The sequence below is a fragment of the Sturnira hondurensis genome, unplaced genomic scaffold (assembly GCF_014824575.4).
Source record: "Sturnira hondurensis isolate 20B ecotype Veracruz unplaced genomic scaffold, ASM1482457v3 Scaffold0003090, whole genome shotgun sequence".
Lineage (NCBI taxonomy): Eukaryota > Metazoa > Chordata > Mammalia > Chiroptera > Phyllostomidae > Sturnira > Sturnira hondurensis.
The window spans coordinates 8,525,379-8,543,069 of NW_028075721.1; the positions used below are offsets into that span (position 1 = coordinate 8,525,379).

A 17,691-nucleotide genomic window follows, 5' to 3' on the forward strand; every position below is an offset into this window, starting at 1 on the left:
TCAGGCCAGGAAGGCCTGGAGTTGAGGCCATGGAGGCTGGGCTGCCCCTAAGGCAGTCAATGCAGGGGGGCAGTCGATGCAGGGAAAGTTTCTAATGTAATCTATTTATAATGAGCAAAGAGGCCCCCGAGGCTGGTGGGGGGTAACCCTGCTGGGTGGGGGCAGGGCTTTCCATTTCTTGGCCTCTGGGTGGGATTTTGAACCTTGCAGATTCCACCACTGTCAGCAACTCCAAGAGAGCTTTCTAGTGGAATATCTCCTACCAAGCCCAGGTCAAATGTCTCCCCCTCCAAGAAGCCTCCTCTTGTTTTTTCCCCACTCTTGGCTTGCATCTCTCTCCTAAAGCAGGAAGGCAGTAGACTGTGGGGGCCACAGGCTCAGGGGTCAGGGGTCAGGCAGGCTGGCTTCAATTCCCAGCTCTGCCAGTCACCCTCTCTGTGACCTTGGGCCAGTCGCCTAACCTCCCCAACCCTTTCCTCATCTGTAAAACGGGTATATAATTACGCACCCCATGGGGCCTGCAGAGTGCCTAATACATGGCCTTGCACTTAAAAAATGGAAAGTGCATGCTAACTCAGCCTTGTTAATGCTCATCTGCTCTGCATTTCCTTTATTCCTGGGCACACATTTTCATATCTATGACATGAGGGTTCAATGTACAGACAGGGGCAAGAACCTGTTCAAATTGCTGGTGTGGGTCACCATTCACAGCCCTGGGGCTTGAGGAACTCGGCCTTGGCACGCCCACATTCTTTCCTCCTGCTTTCAGCTCCGAGGCAGCTGGACTGGAAGCGCTTCAGAGGCAGAGATGGTATCTGGTCTGTGTCCCTCCGGCACCCAGCCCAGCACCTGGCAAGGCCTCAGCTGTCTGCTGGACCACATTCCTGGAGGGACTTGCCCAGTCAGTCACTCAGTGTCGCTGAAGCAGGGCCAGGAAGGCTCCAGGCACTTGATTCCCTCTGGCGGGTTCTCTGGATGTCCCCAATTTCACGCAGGCCAGGACTCCAGCGCCCCTGCTGCCAGCCTGTTAGGCGAATCTCTTCTTGGCACTGGCATGTTAGAGGGGACACGCTGGGCTGCAGAGTTTGGCCTTGACACCCCAAGGGGCTCTGCCAATGGCTTCCCAAGGTTCAAGCCAGGCTGAATATCTGCTGAACTTGGAGGAAAGGGCTTCTTCCTGCATGAAATGGGGGGAGGCTGGCCACCTTCTCGACAGGGCTCCAAGGAGGAAGGGGCTCTGTGACCTGCTTACCATTTCCTGTCTGCTCTCCGCCATACCCCCCGTCTTCTGCACTATTATCATCAAAGCCCCCTACTCAGGACAAAGAGATGGACACCATGGTCCCACACCTTGCTGTAATGATCGTCACCTCCACCCCTAAGAGAGATTAAGATCAGCCTTGAGTCTCTAAGGCAGGCTCAGTCTGCATTCCAGACAATGGCACAAGGTTAAACAAAACATGCTCATTCTGGGAGGTATTCTACAAACGTTGAGCACCAATTATAAGTGAGCACTGTGTCCAGTGCTGGGACTCACTCTGAGCCCCAGGTTCTGGGCTGGACCAGAGGCTGACAGAAAGGCGTGCTGCCTTGGGGACGGCCGTGGAAGCTCCGGGGCTGTGTCCAGGACAACCCCACTCAGAGAGGCTGGGGGAGAGTCTGTCTTCAGCAAGGTGAGGGACCATGGTGCTCATCTCTGTCCTGAGCAGGGGACTTTGATGAAAACAGGGCAGAAGACAGGCCCTGCCCTCCCCACTGGCCCCACACACAGACACACGACATGGGCCTGGCACCTCCCTGTGGGAGCATTAGGTTTATTTCCAGTCAGGCTGAACTCTTGGGGAGACGAGGGAGGCCACCATTCACCGGCTGTCCTGCTGGGGAACCTGAGGTGCCATGGTCTGGCAGCCTGGAGGTTGGCCTCCTGGGCGTCGGACTCCTTCCAGATTAATGCCAGGGAATTAGGTAGTTGGAACGACTGTGGAGAGAGAAACAGGGCCAAGGTGGGCGTCTCCAGGGTATCCTGGGGAAAAAGCAGGCTCTCCTTCTCTAGGCCACCCCCCAAAACCCACCCTCCTGCCCTCAAAGCTCGGAAAACACAGCTTCCACCCTGTCTCTCTATGGTTCAAGGAGCTTGAATGCCTCCCTTCCTACTTCCTTCGGTGTATTTTCACTTGCTGTGCTTGACTTCCAAGCCCCTCCCTTCCAGCCTGCCTCATCTTTATGTCCCTGCGATCCCCAGCTGCACACTGCTGTACACGTTTTCAGTCCTTCTTCGAACCTCCTCTGGCAGGCATAGGACTGCAGGAAAAAATGTAGCAAGTGACCCCTTGGTTGTGCACAGGGTGGGGGAGAGAAGGCAAGTTTTCCATCAGTAATTTCGACGCCACAGTCTGTGTGGCGTGGTGTCATCAGATGGGGTGGTGTGCGTGGTGATGGGTGGGAGGGGTCTGAACTGGAGGGGAGAGGCAGATGGTCAGGGAAGACTTCAAGGATGGGACCTCCAGGTGGGGCTTTAAAGACTGAAGAGTTTTCCCAATACCAAAGGGTCATCTAGGCACTGAAATAGCACAAGTGAAGGGGTGGAGTGCTTGGTTGAGTTGGGGCCTTGGGTCACACCCAGGAGGAGACTGCGGAAAGGCAGGGAACGGGGCTGGAGAGGGAGAGGCGGGAGGTGGCACAATTAGGGAGACGCCTGGTCGTGTGGCCGCTCCAGCAAGGAACCCTAGCTCCAGCTCTGGACACCCCTCGGCGTCCTGGAAAGCAGAGTCTTGGCTCTTTCCAAGTTCCTTATGTCTGCTTGCTCTTCTGGCCCCTGCGCTCCTTCCAGGTAATCCCCTCACCCCCACTCTTGGCCTCCTCAGGGACAAATTGGGTGGGACAGGCTGTCAGCTCCCTCCAGGGGGAGCTGCACTGGGTCTCTCAGGAGGGACGCAGTTTCTCTCTTTCTCTCTGTCCCCCCACCCCGGCCCCCGACATCATGGGGGCTATGAATCCTTTGGAGCCTCCCTCGCCAGGGCCTAAAGGCAGAGCAGGGCTCTGAGAATCCCAGGAGCCGGCAGCGGCCAGGTGTAGGGCAGGGCGGGGTCGGAGTCAGTCCCTACCTGTAGTGGGATCCGAAATGGCGGAAAGTGTTCCTGGGAAAAAGGGAGCTGGATAAGCCAGAGGTGGGGAGGCGCACCCCTACCCCATCTCAGGGAACCTCACTCCCCTCTGGGAGGCGCCATGCCCCCAGAAGGGTCACATTGCCCCTTCGCCCCACCCAAATGCCTCCACCCGCCAAAGGGCGCATTTGCCAGGGACCGGAGGGCAGGGCGCTGCATTTAGTGGGAGTAAACAATTTGTTTTGAAATTGAGACTTTGTTGTGGGGTATTGGAGCGGACCGGTTTTTCCCAGGCCTCACAGGGGTCCGGGGCCTGCGGCCCCACTTACAGGGAGTCGAAGGGCAAGGGCTTCTGTCCGTAACGGTCCAGGCTGGGGTTCTGGTTGAGACAATACTGGGCGGGCCAAAGGGACGGGGAGGGGTGGTGGGTGATCCTGGGACAGCGATTGGGGGGAGCCTTTGGTTCCCACTCACGCCCCCCCCCCCCCCCCCCCCCCCCCCCCCCCCCCCCCCCCCGCACAGCACTGTCCGCGGGCATGCTAGCCCTGGAGGTTGGGGGACGCGGCTTTCGGTCTCCTCTCCCTCTCCCCACACCCCATCCCGGGTTAGCCGCTGCTCCCCTTCACCATGCCCCGCCCCAAGGGACAGGTCGGCGCAGAGCCCTCCCTACCCGCCAGTTCTGGGTCACCTCCGGCTTCAAGTGCCGCACCGCGTAGCCGCTGAAACTCTCGGCTGCGGAGACAGTGCGGGCCTTCCGCCCCCAGCTCCCCAGTCCCCCGCCCCGCCCACAAACACTGGCCCCGCCCTCACCTGAGCCCCGCCTCTGGATCAAGCCCCGCCCCACTCGCTCCTAGACTCCGCCCCCAGCCCTGCCAGGGTCACACCTGTACCTCTCCGCCAGAACAAGCCCCGCCTCCAGATCCCGCTTCCTGGGTCTCGCAACCCTCCCCGCCCTCAGTCCCAGCCCCAGCCCCGGTGGCTCTGCGCCCGAGCCTGGCTTCCACCCTGTCCCTAACTAACACGAGTGCCTTGTCTATGTCCCTCGGTCCGTCTTAGCTCTTCCCTCCCTAAGTGCCCCGACTGCCCCCCAGCTTCCCGCCCTGTCCTTGCTGGAGCCCGCCTGGAGACACGCGGATGTCCCCGTCCCAGTCCGCAGTCCAGGGCTGGACTCCAGGGTGCCCGCTGCTCCGCTGCTCTCCCGCCCAGGGCAGCCTCCGCGCCCGGTAGACTGACCCCTCTTGCTCGAGCAGGGCAGCCTGAACTCTCTGGCAGAGGACACGAAATGGGACCAGTCCTCCAAGGCGCGCATGAAGCAGGGCCAGTCTAGCCGGCTGATGCCGGGCGTGATGGGCGCCAGCTTTCCTTCGCGGCACCTGTCGCGGAGCCTCTGGCCGGTCGCAGTGATGTCCTGCCAGAGCGAGGGGAGTCAGGGCCCGAGAGGAAGATGCAGAAGCCAAGGGAGGCAGCTCCAAACCACCCCGGAGGGCGGAGCCGACACTGGGTTCATCCAACCGAGGGGCGCCTGAAGCCCCTAATGGAGATGGAAACAGGACGAGGGTCTCAAGGCAGAAGCTGAGGAAGTACGCGGAGTAGAGCCCAAGACCAGAGGTGCTGGGGCTGGATGCAGACGGGGCCTTTGCCCATCTCCCCTGAGCAAAGCAAGGGCTGGGGGCAAAGGACACTCACCAAGCACTGCAGGGGTTTGTTGGGGACACCAAGGAGTGTGAAGTAGGCGTTGTCAAAGTCATCTGAAGAAGGAAGAGAAAGGGAGATGTCTCCTGCAGTAGCAGTCACAGACCCACACAGGGGGTCTAAATTATTAGAAAGCTTTCAATTATTTATATATATATATGTGAGACAACTTCTAAAAACCTAAGATAAAGTAGATTTTTACTTAACTTGGCTTAAAACAATATAAACACCTGATAGATCAAAAATTTCAACATAAAAAAAATGAAACCATAGATGTACAGAAGACAACATGGGTGAATTTCTTTTTAACCTTGGGTTGGGGAAGGCCAACCCAGCTCTAACTCAAAATCCAGGAGCCTTAAAGGAAAGATTGATAACTTTTGCTGCATAAAGATAAACTTTGGCATTGCATAAAACAACATGAGAACTCCAAAGACAGGTGGAAAACACATTTTCACTTAATTTACAAATGAGTTTCGATTTCCCTGTTACTGAAAAGCACTCCTTGAAGTCAAGACCAAAAAAGCAAAAAAAAAAAAAAAAAAAAAAAAAAAAAAAAAAAAAAAAAAAAAAAAAAAAAAGAAAGAAAGAAAGAAAAGAAAAGAAAAGAAAAATGGGTAAAAATGAGTACCCAACATGCATAGATAGTTTACACGAAAACACAAGAAATGCAGATGTCCCTTAAGCACATGAAAAAGCACTCAACCTCCTGCACAGTAAGATGGATGCATACATATATTCAAAGTACAATAAGATTTGCCTATCAGATTGGAAACAACCCAAAAGTGAGCGCAGTCACCAGAAACAGGCCCATAGAAAGCAATTGGCAATACGTATCAGAATGACAAATACACACATCTTTTGACTCCACGGTCCTGATTCTGGGAATTTGTCCCGTTTTACAACCGCCCGGCTGGGAAATAACGTGGGGAGGATGTTTACCCTTTCCAGCATTGTCTGTGATAGCAAATGGATGGAATCCACTCAAGTGTCTGTCGTGAAAGAACTGAGCAAGCCAGGATATACCCTCACTAGGCAGCTACCCAAAATAAATCAAGTTCTCCATACAGGGCGGCTAAGGTATGGAAGCACGTACGTCATATGCTACTTTTTGCTTTAAAGCCTAAAACCAAGATGATTGGATGCAGAAAAGGATACACATTCAGGTTACTACTGAATCGTGGGACAGTGACAATCTGTGCCTCCCGCTGAAGCGTTATGGCAAACACAGCATCCATCGCCTGTGAAAGATTCTGGCCAGCAATGTTTCACCGGGCTAATCAAGTCCCTATGCCAGGCTTCTAGTTTACAGAGAATAGATGACCAGGATAAAGAACACCACAAGGAAGCACACGCTCAAGTTCACAATGCAGGACTATCTACACTATAACTGCTTTGGACTCTAAAAAAATATTATGAAGGACGGAAACTGGGGAGACTGTTTCAGCCTACAGCTAAAGAGACATCACAACTAGCTGCAATGCTCAACCCTACCCTGAATCCTGCCCCCCTGCACCCCACCACGTTAAGCTGTAAGAGACATCTTTGGGGGGTAATTGAAGACATTTTCATATGGACTGAATGTTAGATATGATGGAATTATTGTTAACTTCCCTACATCAGATAATGGTATTGTATCATGTAGGAGGTTCTTGTCATTGGGAGCTGCTTGTTAAAGTATGTGCATGCGTGTGTGTGTGTGTGTGTGTGTGTGTGTGTGTGAGAGAGAGAGAGAGTGAGCGAGAACAAAAACAGCAAAACATTAATTGAAGCGGGTGGAAGGTAATGGGTGTTAATAGCATTATTCTTTCAACTTTTCTCCATGTTTGAATATGTTCATAATAAAAAGTGGGCGAGTAGCATAATGCATGTTTGTGTTTGCAATAGTATGGGATGGGAGGAGAGTTTCACACCAAGAGTGTTTACCTGCAAGCGGGCATAGGAGGAGGGGGAGGAGGGAGGCTTGGTAAAACGTACCTTGGTGCAGCATTTTGAATTTTAAACCTGTGACTCAGGTACTGTTTTTGAAACATGCACTTGGAGCAAATACGTATCTAAACCACGAGCAAGCTTTCCCTAAAAACCCAGATTCCAAGAAGAGCCAGGGAATTGGAGGGTCTGCCAGCTGTGCAGACACCCCCCACATGGCAGTGGGGGTGGGGGGAGCCCAGTAGCTGCGCCCCTATGGAGGGGGCCCCACTTCTCCTTTCCCAGTTCCCATCTTGGCCTTGCAGGGATCTGCGTGGGACCTCTGAAGATCACCATGCAGTCTCTGATATGCGTGGGACCAGAGACCAGGGGGACCAGGGTCTTGCTCTGGGCTCCCCCCTCTGCCCCTCTGTCCACACCGGTACCAAATCCTATATTTTTACCTCCTAAATACTTGTCACAATGCTTGCCAGTGGCCAAGACACTGTCACTCCTCCTAAAGTCTGTGGCTTCTCCCAGTGTCTCACGACCCCTTCCCCGTTATCCACCTCTAGTCCCTCTGGGTCATCCTCCACCCCCTCCCCTACAATGCTCGGAACTCTTTTCTGCTCAAAGTCTTCAGAGGTTCATAGCTCCCTCCTGAGAAAGTCAGGGTCCCCGAGCTCAGCGGCAGGGCCCTTCCTGGGCTGTGCCCTGGTCCCCAGCCGCTGCTCCTGCTGCCCCCTCTCACCTTTTCCTCCAGTGCTACCACACCCCAATACCTTGTGCAACTTCTCCCTTCCAGGCCTCTGCATATGCTGTTCCCTCTAGCTGCAATACCCTGCGTTTCCCTGGGGACTCGGCACAGTGTCAGGCATGAATGAGGTGGAGGGTCTCTGTCCCTTTTCAAGGTGGAGAGACGACTGGACAGAAGCTGGTATCGTGGCTGTTATTATTCCTCCTCCTGCAGCACCCACTGACCTCCCACCTGGTTCTCCTCGTTACAATAACAGCATCAAAGACAGCAATGTGCTCCACCTGCTGAGCACCCAGTAGGTGCCAGGCACTACTCTCAGCGCTGTCCCTGCCTCGTCTCACCTTAACCTTGCACCCGCCTTGGGGGGCAGGCCCCACCACCATCCCTTTTCTCCCGAGAAGGAGACAGAGGCCCAGATCTGGCGAGGTTCGAGGTTCTCTGGGGAGGGAGCGGCACAGCTGGAACTAGCCCTCAACTGCTTTCACCCGCCACTGGTGGCCTTTCACTCCCAGATCTCTCTCCTCCAGACCATCCACTCCTTCCCTGGCCCAGGTGGCCCCAGAGGCAGAGGCAGAGGTGGGGTGGGCGGTGCCCGACCTTTGCGGCAGTAGGTGGAGGACCGGCAGTGCTCCTCCGACAGGCAGGCCCTGACAGAGTCCATGTCCATGCGGCGCAGGCTGGGCAGGGCCGGGTGGTAGAGCTGCTGCTTCACGCCGGCCAGCTGGTTTCTCTGTCGCTCCACTGGGAGCAGGATGGCTGGGGACGAGTACACGTGGGTGGAGCCGTCCTCCCAGGGCACCAGGTCGATGATGCGGGCCATGGCTGGGGAGCCGAGTGTGCAAAGGGGTTCGCCCAGGGCTCAGGCCAGCCAGACACCCTTCCACGTGGAGACATGGTCTTGGCCAGGGCTGGCTTGTCTACTGTCCCACAGTTATGGAGCACCCGCTGGATGCCAGATCCTGTTTTTTCAGGGGCTCCCGTGTGGTGGCAGGACATTCAGACGACATGACAGATACACAGAGGATGTGCTAAGGGCACTGACTGAAGCGCATGCCTGGGGAGGGGGCCGAGGCGTTCAGGGCACTGTCTGAAAGGGGTGGCGTTCCAGTCTGTTCTTAAATAATTAGCAGGAAGGGGCAGTAGCAAGTGGGCTCAGATTTAGCTCAGCTGCCTCTGGGCAACTGATTACGGACTCTGGGCCTTAGCGAAGGTCCCTGGCATTTGCTCAGCGTCTACAGGGAGACAAGGGAGAGATGTCATAGGCGTGAACTGGGGAAACAGTGCTGGCTAGGCAGCACCTTCCTGTAAAACGCGGGTGTTCCCAGGAGCCCTTCAGCCATGTCAACTTTAGTGAGAATCTGTTGACTCAGCTTGCTTCCTTCCTGAGCCCCGTTAGCAGTGAGAGATGCAGGTGGGTGGCGGGTGGGCAGGGGCTGAGGACCTAGGGCCGTGGAGGAGCAGGGAGAGGCCATGGGGAGTGGAGAGGGGAGAGGAGGGAAGGGGGGACTCCCTGCTCCTGACCCACCGACAATGGCGGCTGGCCCCCAGGGCAGGGGCCTCAGGTGCACCAGTGTGTAAGGATTTGCTGCTCTTCCAGCTGCTCAGTGGAGAGAGGAATCAAGGAGATGGGCCAGGCCCCAGTGCCTTAGGAGGTGGTAGGAGAATAAAGAATGTTCTGCAGACAATGCCCATTGTAGCCTGATTGTGAGGGCACCCACTTCTTGGCAACCCTGGCAACCACAGGCTTCCAGGGATCCTGTGCTCCCCCTGCCCTTTTCAGCCCCTCCCCCCAAAGGCTGCTCTCCCCAGGGCCACGGCGCAGGCCAGGCATGTTGGGCAGTAGACAGGAAGCAGGACTCTCCTGGGATGAGCGTGCCAGGGTTGGCTGGGGCAGGCTCTGTGTCCCTGTCACTGTTTTCTCTCTGGGCCTCAAGGCTCCCCTCTGTGCTCAGCAAGGGCCCTCGACCCTGCCACGAGGGATGTCTGTGATCTGAAAGGGTCCTCCCCTTCCCGAAAACTTTAGGGCGCTATCCTGCCTGCCAGCCCTTGGGGTCCCAGGGGTGGAGATTAGTGGTGGCCAGTACCCAGGGTCAGCGTAAGGGGATCAGGGAGAGTGGTAGCCTCAGCAGGACAGGGATTAGCAGATGAGACGTCATCCCCAGGTCCCTGCAGGCCTGCAGCCTCCCTCCCTTTTTCCCAGAAAGCAGACTTACCAGTGCCTAAGCCCAGCGCCCCAGAGACAGACCCTTCAGGTGAGGGAACCCTCTGGGAGCCTAACTTATTTGCATATGTTGGTGTGGGCTTTGCAGATACCTGCCCAGGTGCTGAGCCTGTGAGAGGGTCTGGCTCCCCTGTTGCCCCTCCTGCCGTGTTCCACCCAGCCCCAGGGTGGCATAGAAAACTCTGCAGAGTTGATTCCTTTCATCCACCCACCCCATTTATTTTAAACTCTTTTAAAGCTGTAAAATATAGCAAAATACATAAAGTGCATAAATAATGTAACTAATCATTTATAAAGGGAGACCCAATGTAACTAACCACCACTCAAGACAGAGGGTACTACTTTGCAAAAGCAGTTCAGCAGCTTCTTAAAAAGTAAACTATAGCCCTGGCTGGTGTGGCTCAGTGGATTGAGCATGGGCTGCAAACCAAAAGGTTGCCGGTTTGATTCCCAGTCAGGGCACATGCCTGGGTTGCAGGCCAGGTCCCCAGGGGGGGCCGTGTGGGAGGCAACCACATATTGATGTTTCTCTCCTTTTCTTTCTCCCTCTCTTCCCCCCTCTCTAAAAATAAATAAAATCTTTTTAAACAGTGAACCATCAATTGACTATATGACCCAGCAATTCTACCAGAAATCAGGAATCTGGCCAAGAGCAATGAAAACATACATCCACACAAAGGCTTGCACGCCATGTGCGTGCATAGCGGCGTTTCTTTATCGTGGCCGGAAATGGGAAGAACCCGGGTGTCCATTGACTGGTGAACAGGTGAGAACAGACTGTGGTGTATCTAGGTCACGGAATTCTCCTGAGAATGAGAAAGAGCCAGAACCTGTTGCTCTCATGTGGATGATCTTCAAAAACGTTACGCTAAGTGAGAGAAATCAGACGCAGAAGCGCTCCCCGTACGGGGTGATTCATTCACATAACATGTCCACAAAGGGCAGGTTCTCGAGACAGGGGGCAGATCAGTGGTTGCCCAGGCAGGGGGTGGGGGTGGGGAGGGACCATCACAGAGCAGGAGGGAGCTTGTTGGGGTGATGGGGGATGGGGACCCTTGGACACAAGAAGGTGCCTAGCTTGGGCAGTCTGCTAAAAACCGCTGAGTTGTGCACTTGAAATGGGTGAATTTTAGGGCATGTAAATAATACCTCAATAAAGTTGTGCTGTTTTATTTTTAAATATTTATTTATTTTTAGGCAGAGGGGAAGGGAGAAGGAGAGGGAGAGAAACATCAGTGTGAGAGAGAAACACCAATGGGTTGTCTTCCAGACCCACCCCCCCACCCCCCCACCCCCCCAGGCACGTGCCCTGACCAGGAATTGAACCTACGACCTTTCAGTTTGCAGGCTGACGCCCAGCCAGCTGAGCCACGACCGTCAGGGCCCAGGCCTGTGTTGACCAGATGCCAAGGCTGGTACACTGCCGGGCGCATTCAAAGAGCTTGAGAAATATTGTGATCAAGTCAGGTTCCTGCCTCTTTGCTGAATATTTTTCTACCCTACCTCCCACCCAGGTTCACTGGGCCCCTGTCCCTCTTGTCTTCTCCCCCTAGACCTGTCTCCCGTCTCGGGTCTGACTGTAGTTCTGGGGGTCAGCTTCCCTGCAGTCAGCCACCCATCGGTCCTCGTGTCCTTCCGAAGGTGCCCACCCTGGGACCACAACCATCAGGCAGACCCCAGGGCAGGGGCTGCTGAGGCCCTGTCCCAGCCACCGAGGGCCCCGGACCAGAGAGGACCTGATGAGTACGGCACTGGGAGGCTGGGGCGCACTGCCACTGCTCACCGAGAGAGGACAAGCCCCTGCCATGTTGGGGAGTCTCCCAGAATCACAAAGGGACTCCAAGCTGTCATTCTCCCACCAGCCACTCTGCAGCTTGGCCAAGGTGTGTGGGGAGCCAGGCCACTGGTGCCTGGGCAGGCCCTCTGGCAACACATGGCGCCCAAACCCGGGCCACCTGGCACCCCTTGCCTGGACCCCATATCCCTGTGGCCTCTAGGAGGCTGCTGTTGGCTCCCAGGGCATCATCCTCCCCTCTTCCACCACCAGCTCCCCAGCTCCGTTCAGCACCTGCTAATCCTTTGCACACGGCCCCAGAGCTGCCAATTAATCCCCCTGCGTTTGGGAGGCCAGCTGTAGGCAGCAGGGAGAGGGCAATTCCTGGCTGGTGGCCGGCATCGGAGCAGGTAACTCGGGATGTGGTGGCAGCTCGGTGGTGGTGGGACTGCTGATGGGGTCGCCACACTGTCCTGCTAGCAGGGCATTTAGACATGAAGAAGCAGGCAAGGCTGAGAACCCTGGGGCTTCCCTCACCTCTCCCTCCCCATGTGGTGCAAGGGCAGCTGCCGAAATGCAGATTCTAGGTCCCACGGGGTGGGGGAGTTGGAGGAGCCTGGGAATCTGTATTTTTACCAACTCCCCAGTAGATTCTGAAAGGCTGGTGGTCCAAGCACCACTCTTGTCCTGGGCTATCACCTCAGGTCCCACTTTCTACCTGGGCCACCGTCATCAAAGTGGAGTCAGCAGGGATGTGGCTGGAAGACAGAGGGGTCTGCAGAGGTTTCCACGTAGGAGGAAAGGGCTGAGTCTGGGGGCAGAAGAGAAACTGGGAGTGAGGCGGGCTTCTGTAGACCTTTCCAGAAGGTTCAGAGACAGGAGCCAGTGGCTGACTGCTGGGAGGGGTTTGCAGGGCAGGCCTGCTGGTACCACGGTGGGGGGAGGGGACACCTGGGGTCCGGCAGCCCTGAGCATAAATCCACCTGGCTGGGCCACTTACTGGCTGTGTTGCTTTGGGCAAGTGTCCCGACCACTCTGTGCTCCCATTTCCGCTGCTGTGAAGTGCGATGACAACGCTTTTTTACTGGGGCTGGGCGGGAGGCAGTGAGAAGGAGGATGGGTGTGGCCATGGCTGAAGAGCTCTTAGCTTGGTTTGGGCGTGTGAGGCTGCCAGGAGCTGGCTGGGGTCGGTGGAATCCACCTCGTGACCTTGGGATCTTGGGACCTGGGTAATCACTGTATCTATACCCTCATTCCACAGAGAATGGACGACCAGAGGGGTTGTGTGTGTTCCAAGTTCATCTTTTTGGAGACTGAACCGAGGCTCTGTCCCCTGCCACAACCTCTCACAGGGGAAGCTGGGCTTCTGAGGACAGAGTGGGGATAGCAGAGCTCTGAGCAGAAGGGAAGGTGGTGGCCAGGGGCCGCAGGGAGCTGGGCCCTGGGGCAGCGTCCTGGGCCCCGTGCCTGCCCTTTCCAGCCTGGGGCCGGGTCATTGGTGGAGGAGGGAGAGAGGAGCATTCTCCCAGCACCTGGGGGGTGTGGGGGCACACCGTGGTGGGCACTGGCCTGGAAGGGCCCTTTCAGGGCTGGGAGTTGGCACACACTGACCTGTGTGGTGCCTGCAGGCCAAGCCATCCTGCAGGGATCTAGTCACAAGGCCGGGGGCCCGTTCCCCGAAGGTAAATGAAACCAGAAACTGAGCTCATGCAAGGCAGGGTTGAAATGTCACAGTAAACCACAAAAAAGGGGTTTCACTGTCATTTTACCTTAAAAACTGTTAATCATGACAATAGGTTCATTTTGTCTATATTAAGACAGATTTTCCATTTACATATTACTTGTGAAATTTGCATTTATAAAAATTTGCAAGGGGAGTATGCTGAACATGGTATTCCAAAACAGCATTTTTACTTGACACCAACTAATAGTCACAGCCAACATTTTATTAAGCTCCTATTGTATGCAAGCCACTATTCTTAACTGTTTATTTCATCCTTACCATCCCCTCACCCCTACAAAGTAGGTACTATTAACATCCCATTTTACAGACAAGCAAACTGAAGCCCTAAGAGTTTAATGGATCAGCTCATGACTGGAGTCCAGAGCATGCACATCTTTCCACGTTAGTTCAAATAGATCCTTAATATTCTATTATTGGAGGTAGCGTAAATGAATTTAACACGCACCCCTCTTACAGGCTAACAGTTGGGGACTTTCCAGCAGCCAAGCTCCTGCCGATGGGTATTCGAATGGTTTTCATCTTTTGCTGCAATGCTGTCGTGGTCAACCTCTTTTGCACGTACATGTTTGTGGGCTTGAGTATTTCTACGGGGAGATAGAATTGCAAAAATGTTTTACAATGTGAGAGGAAAGGGAAGTGTGTAATTCACAAAAGAGGCCCCCGGATGGTGGGAGCGCTGCTGAGAGCACTCTGGGGGGCTAAGGACTCTGCCCCCTACAGGCGTCAGGATGTTCGGCTGGGTCCAGAGGGTGCTGCCTCAGCCCCCAGGGACCCCTGAGAAGACCAAGGTTCAGGAGGAGGAGGGGACAGAACCAGAGCCAGAGCCTGACCTGGAGACGGAGCTGGAACCAGAGCCAGAGCCTGAAATAGCCCCCCAGGAGGCCAGACTAGAGGAAGAGTCCCTGGTAAGAAGCGGAGGCTGCAGAAGGACATGCGGGGTAGTATTGTAAATATTTTAGGCTTTGTGGGTCATGCCATCTCTGTTAATTACTTCATTCTGTCACTGGTGTGTGAAAACAACTGTAGACAATACGTAAACAAATGAGCATAGCCATGTTCCAATAAAACTTTATTTACAAAACGAGCAGCAGACTGCATTCGGCCCATGGTCATTGTTTGCCAGCCTCTGGCATCTAGAACAGAGCCTTTCGAAGTAGCCAGTGCATGAACCATTTGTGACCAGGCCAGGGTGGAATTAGGAGCTTGCTGGGTGGGAAATCTGCTCTGTAACTAGGCACCTGCTTGGTTCTGTTGTATTTGCTCTGCAGTGAGACTTCCTCAGTGAAGGAAGTGGTGTGTTGATAAACATTGAGGTGCAAACTGCCCATAGTCACTACGGGCCAGTAACAGTTTGCAGGCAGACACGGGTTCATGGACCACCCTTTTAGCAGTGCTGCTCTAGAACCTTCCTTCGAGCACAGCAAAAGTTGCCAGTCTGCATACCCTTCATTCAGGAGCCTGATGACAACTGGTTCAGGAGCTCAGTTGAACAGATTTGATTTAGCTCCTCACGGACTTCAGGCTCTGGGTGCAGTGCTGGGAGCCTAGTGAGGAATATGGCATTGCTCCTGGGGTCAGCGGACAAGGACCTGCTGGGTCACTCTGCAAGGAGGCAGAGGCGATGTGGACATGGGGGGCACCCCAACACTGGCCTCAGGACTCCCCTTCTGTGGGGGCCAAATAAGTATGTCAGACTGAGAACGATGGGAGCTCAGAACAGGGAGAGAGTGTTCTCTTTGGGGATCGGACGCTGGCAGGTAGGGGCTTCCTAAACACAGAGGGCTGAGCGAGTAGTAACTGGAGCAGATAAAGAGGTGGAGTGTGCCGGGGAGAAAGGTTATATCACAGGGTACTGCAGGATGTTTGGGAAACAGGGAGCCACCCAGCTAGAGGGCTTGTGCATGTGTGTGTGTTTGCATGTGCACACGTGTGTGCACATAGAGGAATACTCTGTGCATCCTCAGTGGTATGTTTGTGCATATGTGTGTGTTCAAAATCAGGTGCATATGACTATGCACACACATGGGCATGCACAAGCAGATGTATACACATGTGCCAATGTGCACACTAGTGTGTGCACAGGCAGCATACTAATGTGTACACCTGGGCACATGCACACATGTTTCAGAATCTGTGAATGCATTTGCATGTGTGTGCATCTATGTACATGTTTGTGTGTCTGTGCAGTATGCCCCCGCGTTTGATTTTGTGCCACAGGCACATGCATATGTGTACACCTGCATGTATGCACACATGCACACATATGGTTGCATATATGTGTGTGCCAGGGTATGCAACACAAATGTATGTGCACATATGTTTTGTGTCTTGCATGTGTAATGTGTGGGGACACATTTATTTATTTTGTGCTGGTGCATGCATGCACATGTGCACAAACCCACACCTGTGTCTCCATTTATACACACATGAGCTCACGTATGTTTGTGGCTGTATGTAAATGCCTGTGAGAGTGAGTGTGCACAAGCTCGTGCGTCTGTCTGTTGTATATTTCACATACATGTACACAGCAACAGGAAGTGGCTTTGCAGAGGCAGGTGAGAGGCAGGTGGCAGTGGTGGAAGTCCACCTGGCTGCTGGAGGGGAACGGAAGGTTTGGCCCAGGAAGAGAGGGTTGGGTGGAGGTTCCTTTCACCTCCCTCTTCCCCTCACTTTGCTCCAGGCCTCCATAACTCTGTAACATTCCCCCTTCTCCCCAGGGCACTGGAGTGGGGCAGCTTCCTGGGCAAGGTGATAGGCCTGGGGACCACCTTCGAGGGAGTGTGAGGGCCTAGTCCTGGATGAGGGGACCCTGAGGCTGGGAGAATGGGAGTGTCCCAGGTGGAGGTGAGGCCACCAGGATTCATAGAGACAATTATGAGAACACAGTTGTTTGGTACTGTTGGGGGAGGGGGTGAGAGGGTCCCCTGCCTGAACAAGGCTGGTCCCTCTGAGGGCTTACATGGTCCTGTGTGAACCCCTCAGCCACCCGAGGAGCCATTTGGAGGGGAGGAAGTAGCTGTGGCTGACCCAAACCCTCAGGGTGAGTGCTGGAAGCCCAGGATGGCTAGGCGGGCAGTGGGAAGGGGCTGTGTTCTCCCCTCTGAGCCTCGTCAAAGAACCAGGAGGCTGGCTGGCCCATTTCACAGATGAAGAAACTGAGGCTCAGAGAGGCTAAGGGTGAGCTCCTTGGAACTTTTTAGCTGAGCTGGAGTCCCAGCCTTCTGACCCCCTTGAGGGTCTCCCCTCTCCCCTGCCTCTGACCTGACATCCCCAATGGGGTAGAAACGGGTTCCCTGAGGCCCCAGAGCTGAAGTGTGAGGGACTCTTTTGCAGAGACCCAGAAAGCTGCCTCCGCCCCACCCACAGGCCTTTGGGCCCAGGTTGCTGCAGTTCCCGAAGTGAACAGGTACTGTGCCACCTCACCCCTCCACAGGGCTTCCCCCCATCCAAGCTAAGGAGCCCCTGGGGGGTGGGGACCAGCAGAACTGTCAGGCCCACAGTCACTCCCAGGCAAAGTTTGGGACATTTTGGGAAGGGGCTGAAGGGAGCCCAAGGAAGACATTTTGGGTGTCTCCTGGGCCATATGGGTGGGGCTAGAGGTTCGTCAGCACCTGGGTGAAATGCAGGTCCAGAGTGGCCAGAGCTTCTGATTTTCCCAGGATGCCAGAAATCCAGACTTTCACACAAAATCTCCCAGTTGGCTCCAACATTTTAGACCAATGGTGCCGATCTGAGCAAGCACATCTGTGGCTGGTGGGGAGCCTGTAGCCCCCCTGTTTAGGATGGCCCACCTCAGCCACAAGGAGATACCCCTAGGAATCCCTCAATCCTTTTGGGAGCACAGGGTGTGTGCCCAGGGTGGGATGGGGACCCCTGGGGCCAGGCTAGCAGGGGGCAGGACGGTGGAGAGAACTGCATCTGATAGGGATGGGCTCGGGACGGCACGGGGTGGGCGTAGCTGACTCCCAAAGACATGGTGTCCCCACTTTCCAGAGAGAAAGAAACACAAGGCTCAGGGGGCAGAGGACACAGTGTGTGAAGTCTCGCAGTCGGGAGGGAGAGGTTTGCCATTCCCACCAACTTCTTCAGGTTGAAAAACCGAGACCTTTCGTTGTCAGCGGCCCCTCTGACCAGGCTGGGGCTGGGGAGGTTGAGGCCTGGCTGGTGTCTCTGTCCCTCTGCAGCCCTAGTGCCTGGGTGCTGAGCTGGCTCAGGAGGGGTGTGGAGAAGGTCGTCCCGCAGCCCGTGGCTAGCGGCGGGCCAGCCCAGAGCTTGGCAGCTGGCCCGGAAGGCCCGGATCAGGTACTGCTGGGGCTGGAGCTGCAGAGGGTGGAGGCCAGCGCACCTGGGCTCTCTTCCCACTCCTGTCTGTCTGTCTGTCTGTCTCTCCTGGCAGGCAGGAGCACAGACCCTTGGGTACTGCAGCGCTGGGGGCTCAGGTAAGGCCGCGAGGTAGGCAGGTGTTACAGAGTTGGGGTGGAGGGGTGATTG

General features: G+C 55.2%; 2 protein-coding genes across 4 annotated transcripts in view; one reads left to right on the forward strand and one right to left on the reverse strand.

Moving 5' to 3' along the window:
- Positions 1-595: 595 nt before the first annotated feature.
- SPMIP8 (sperm microtubule inner protein 8) lies at positions 596-8,897 on the reverse strand. Of its 3 annotated transcripts, XM_037041624.1 has the most exons (7): positions 8,059-8,893; positions 4,791-4,852; positions 4,338-4,512; positions 3,775-3,836; positions 3,434-3,498; positions 3,105-3,137; positions 1,856-1,978 (listed from the first exon to the last, which is right to left on the reverse strand). In XM_037041624.1, exons 1-7 carry the CDS (start codon positions 8,279-8,281, stop codon positions 1,948-1,950), a joined length of 651 nt encoding a protein of 216 aa, XP_036897519.1. In that variant the 5' UTR covers positions 8,282-8,893; the 3' UTR covers positions 1,856-1,947. The 3 variants fall into 3 exon arrangements, with proteins under 3 accessions (XP_036897517.1, XP_036897518.1, XP_036897519.1); XM_037041622.1 differs by lacking the exon at positions 3,434-3,498 and having other exon boundaries at positions 596-1,978; positions 8,059-8,891; XM_037041623.1 differs by lacking the exons at positions 3,105-3,137; positions 3,434-3,498 and having other exon boundaries at positions 596-1,978; positions 8,059-8,897.
- Positions 8,898-11,783: 2,886 nt separating this feature from the next.
- The window catches only part of CNGB1 (cyclic nucleotide gated channel subunit beta 1), a 59,478-nt gene continuing 53,570 nt past the window's right edge, over positions 11,784-17,691 (forward strand). The window contains exons 1-6 of the mRNA XM_037041625.1: positions 11,784-11,866; positions 13,921-14,105; positions 16,183-16,240; positions 16,534-16,606; positions 17,385-17,502; positions 17,597-17,639. Coding sequence (XP_036897520.1) covers positions 13,929-14,105; positions 16,183-16,240; positions 16,534-16,606; positions 17,385-17,502; positions 17,597-17,639 — 469 coding nt within the window. The 5' untranslated portion in view covers positions 11,784-11,866; positions 13,921-13,928. The remainder of the gene's footprint in view (positions 11,867-13,920; positions 14,106-16,182; positions 16,241-16,533; positions 16,607-17,384; positions 17,503-17,596; positions 17,640-17,691) is intronic.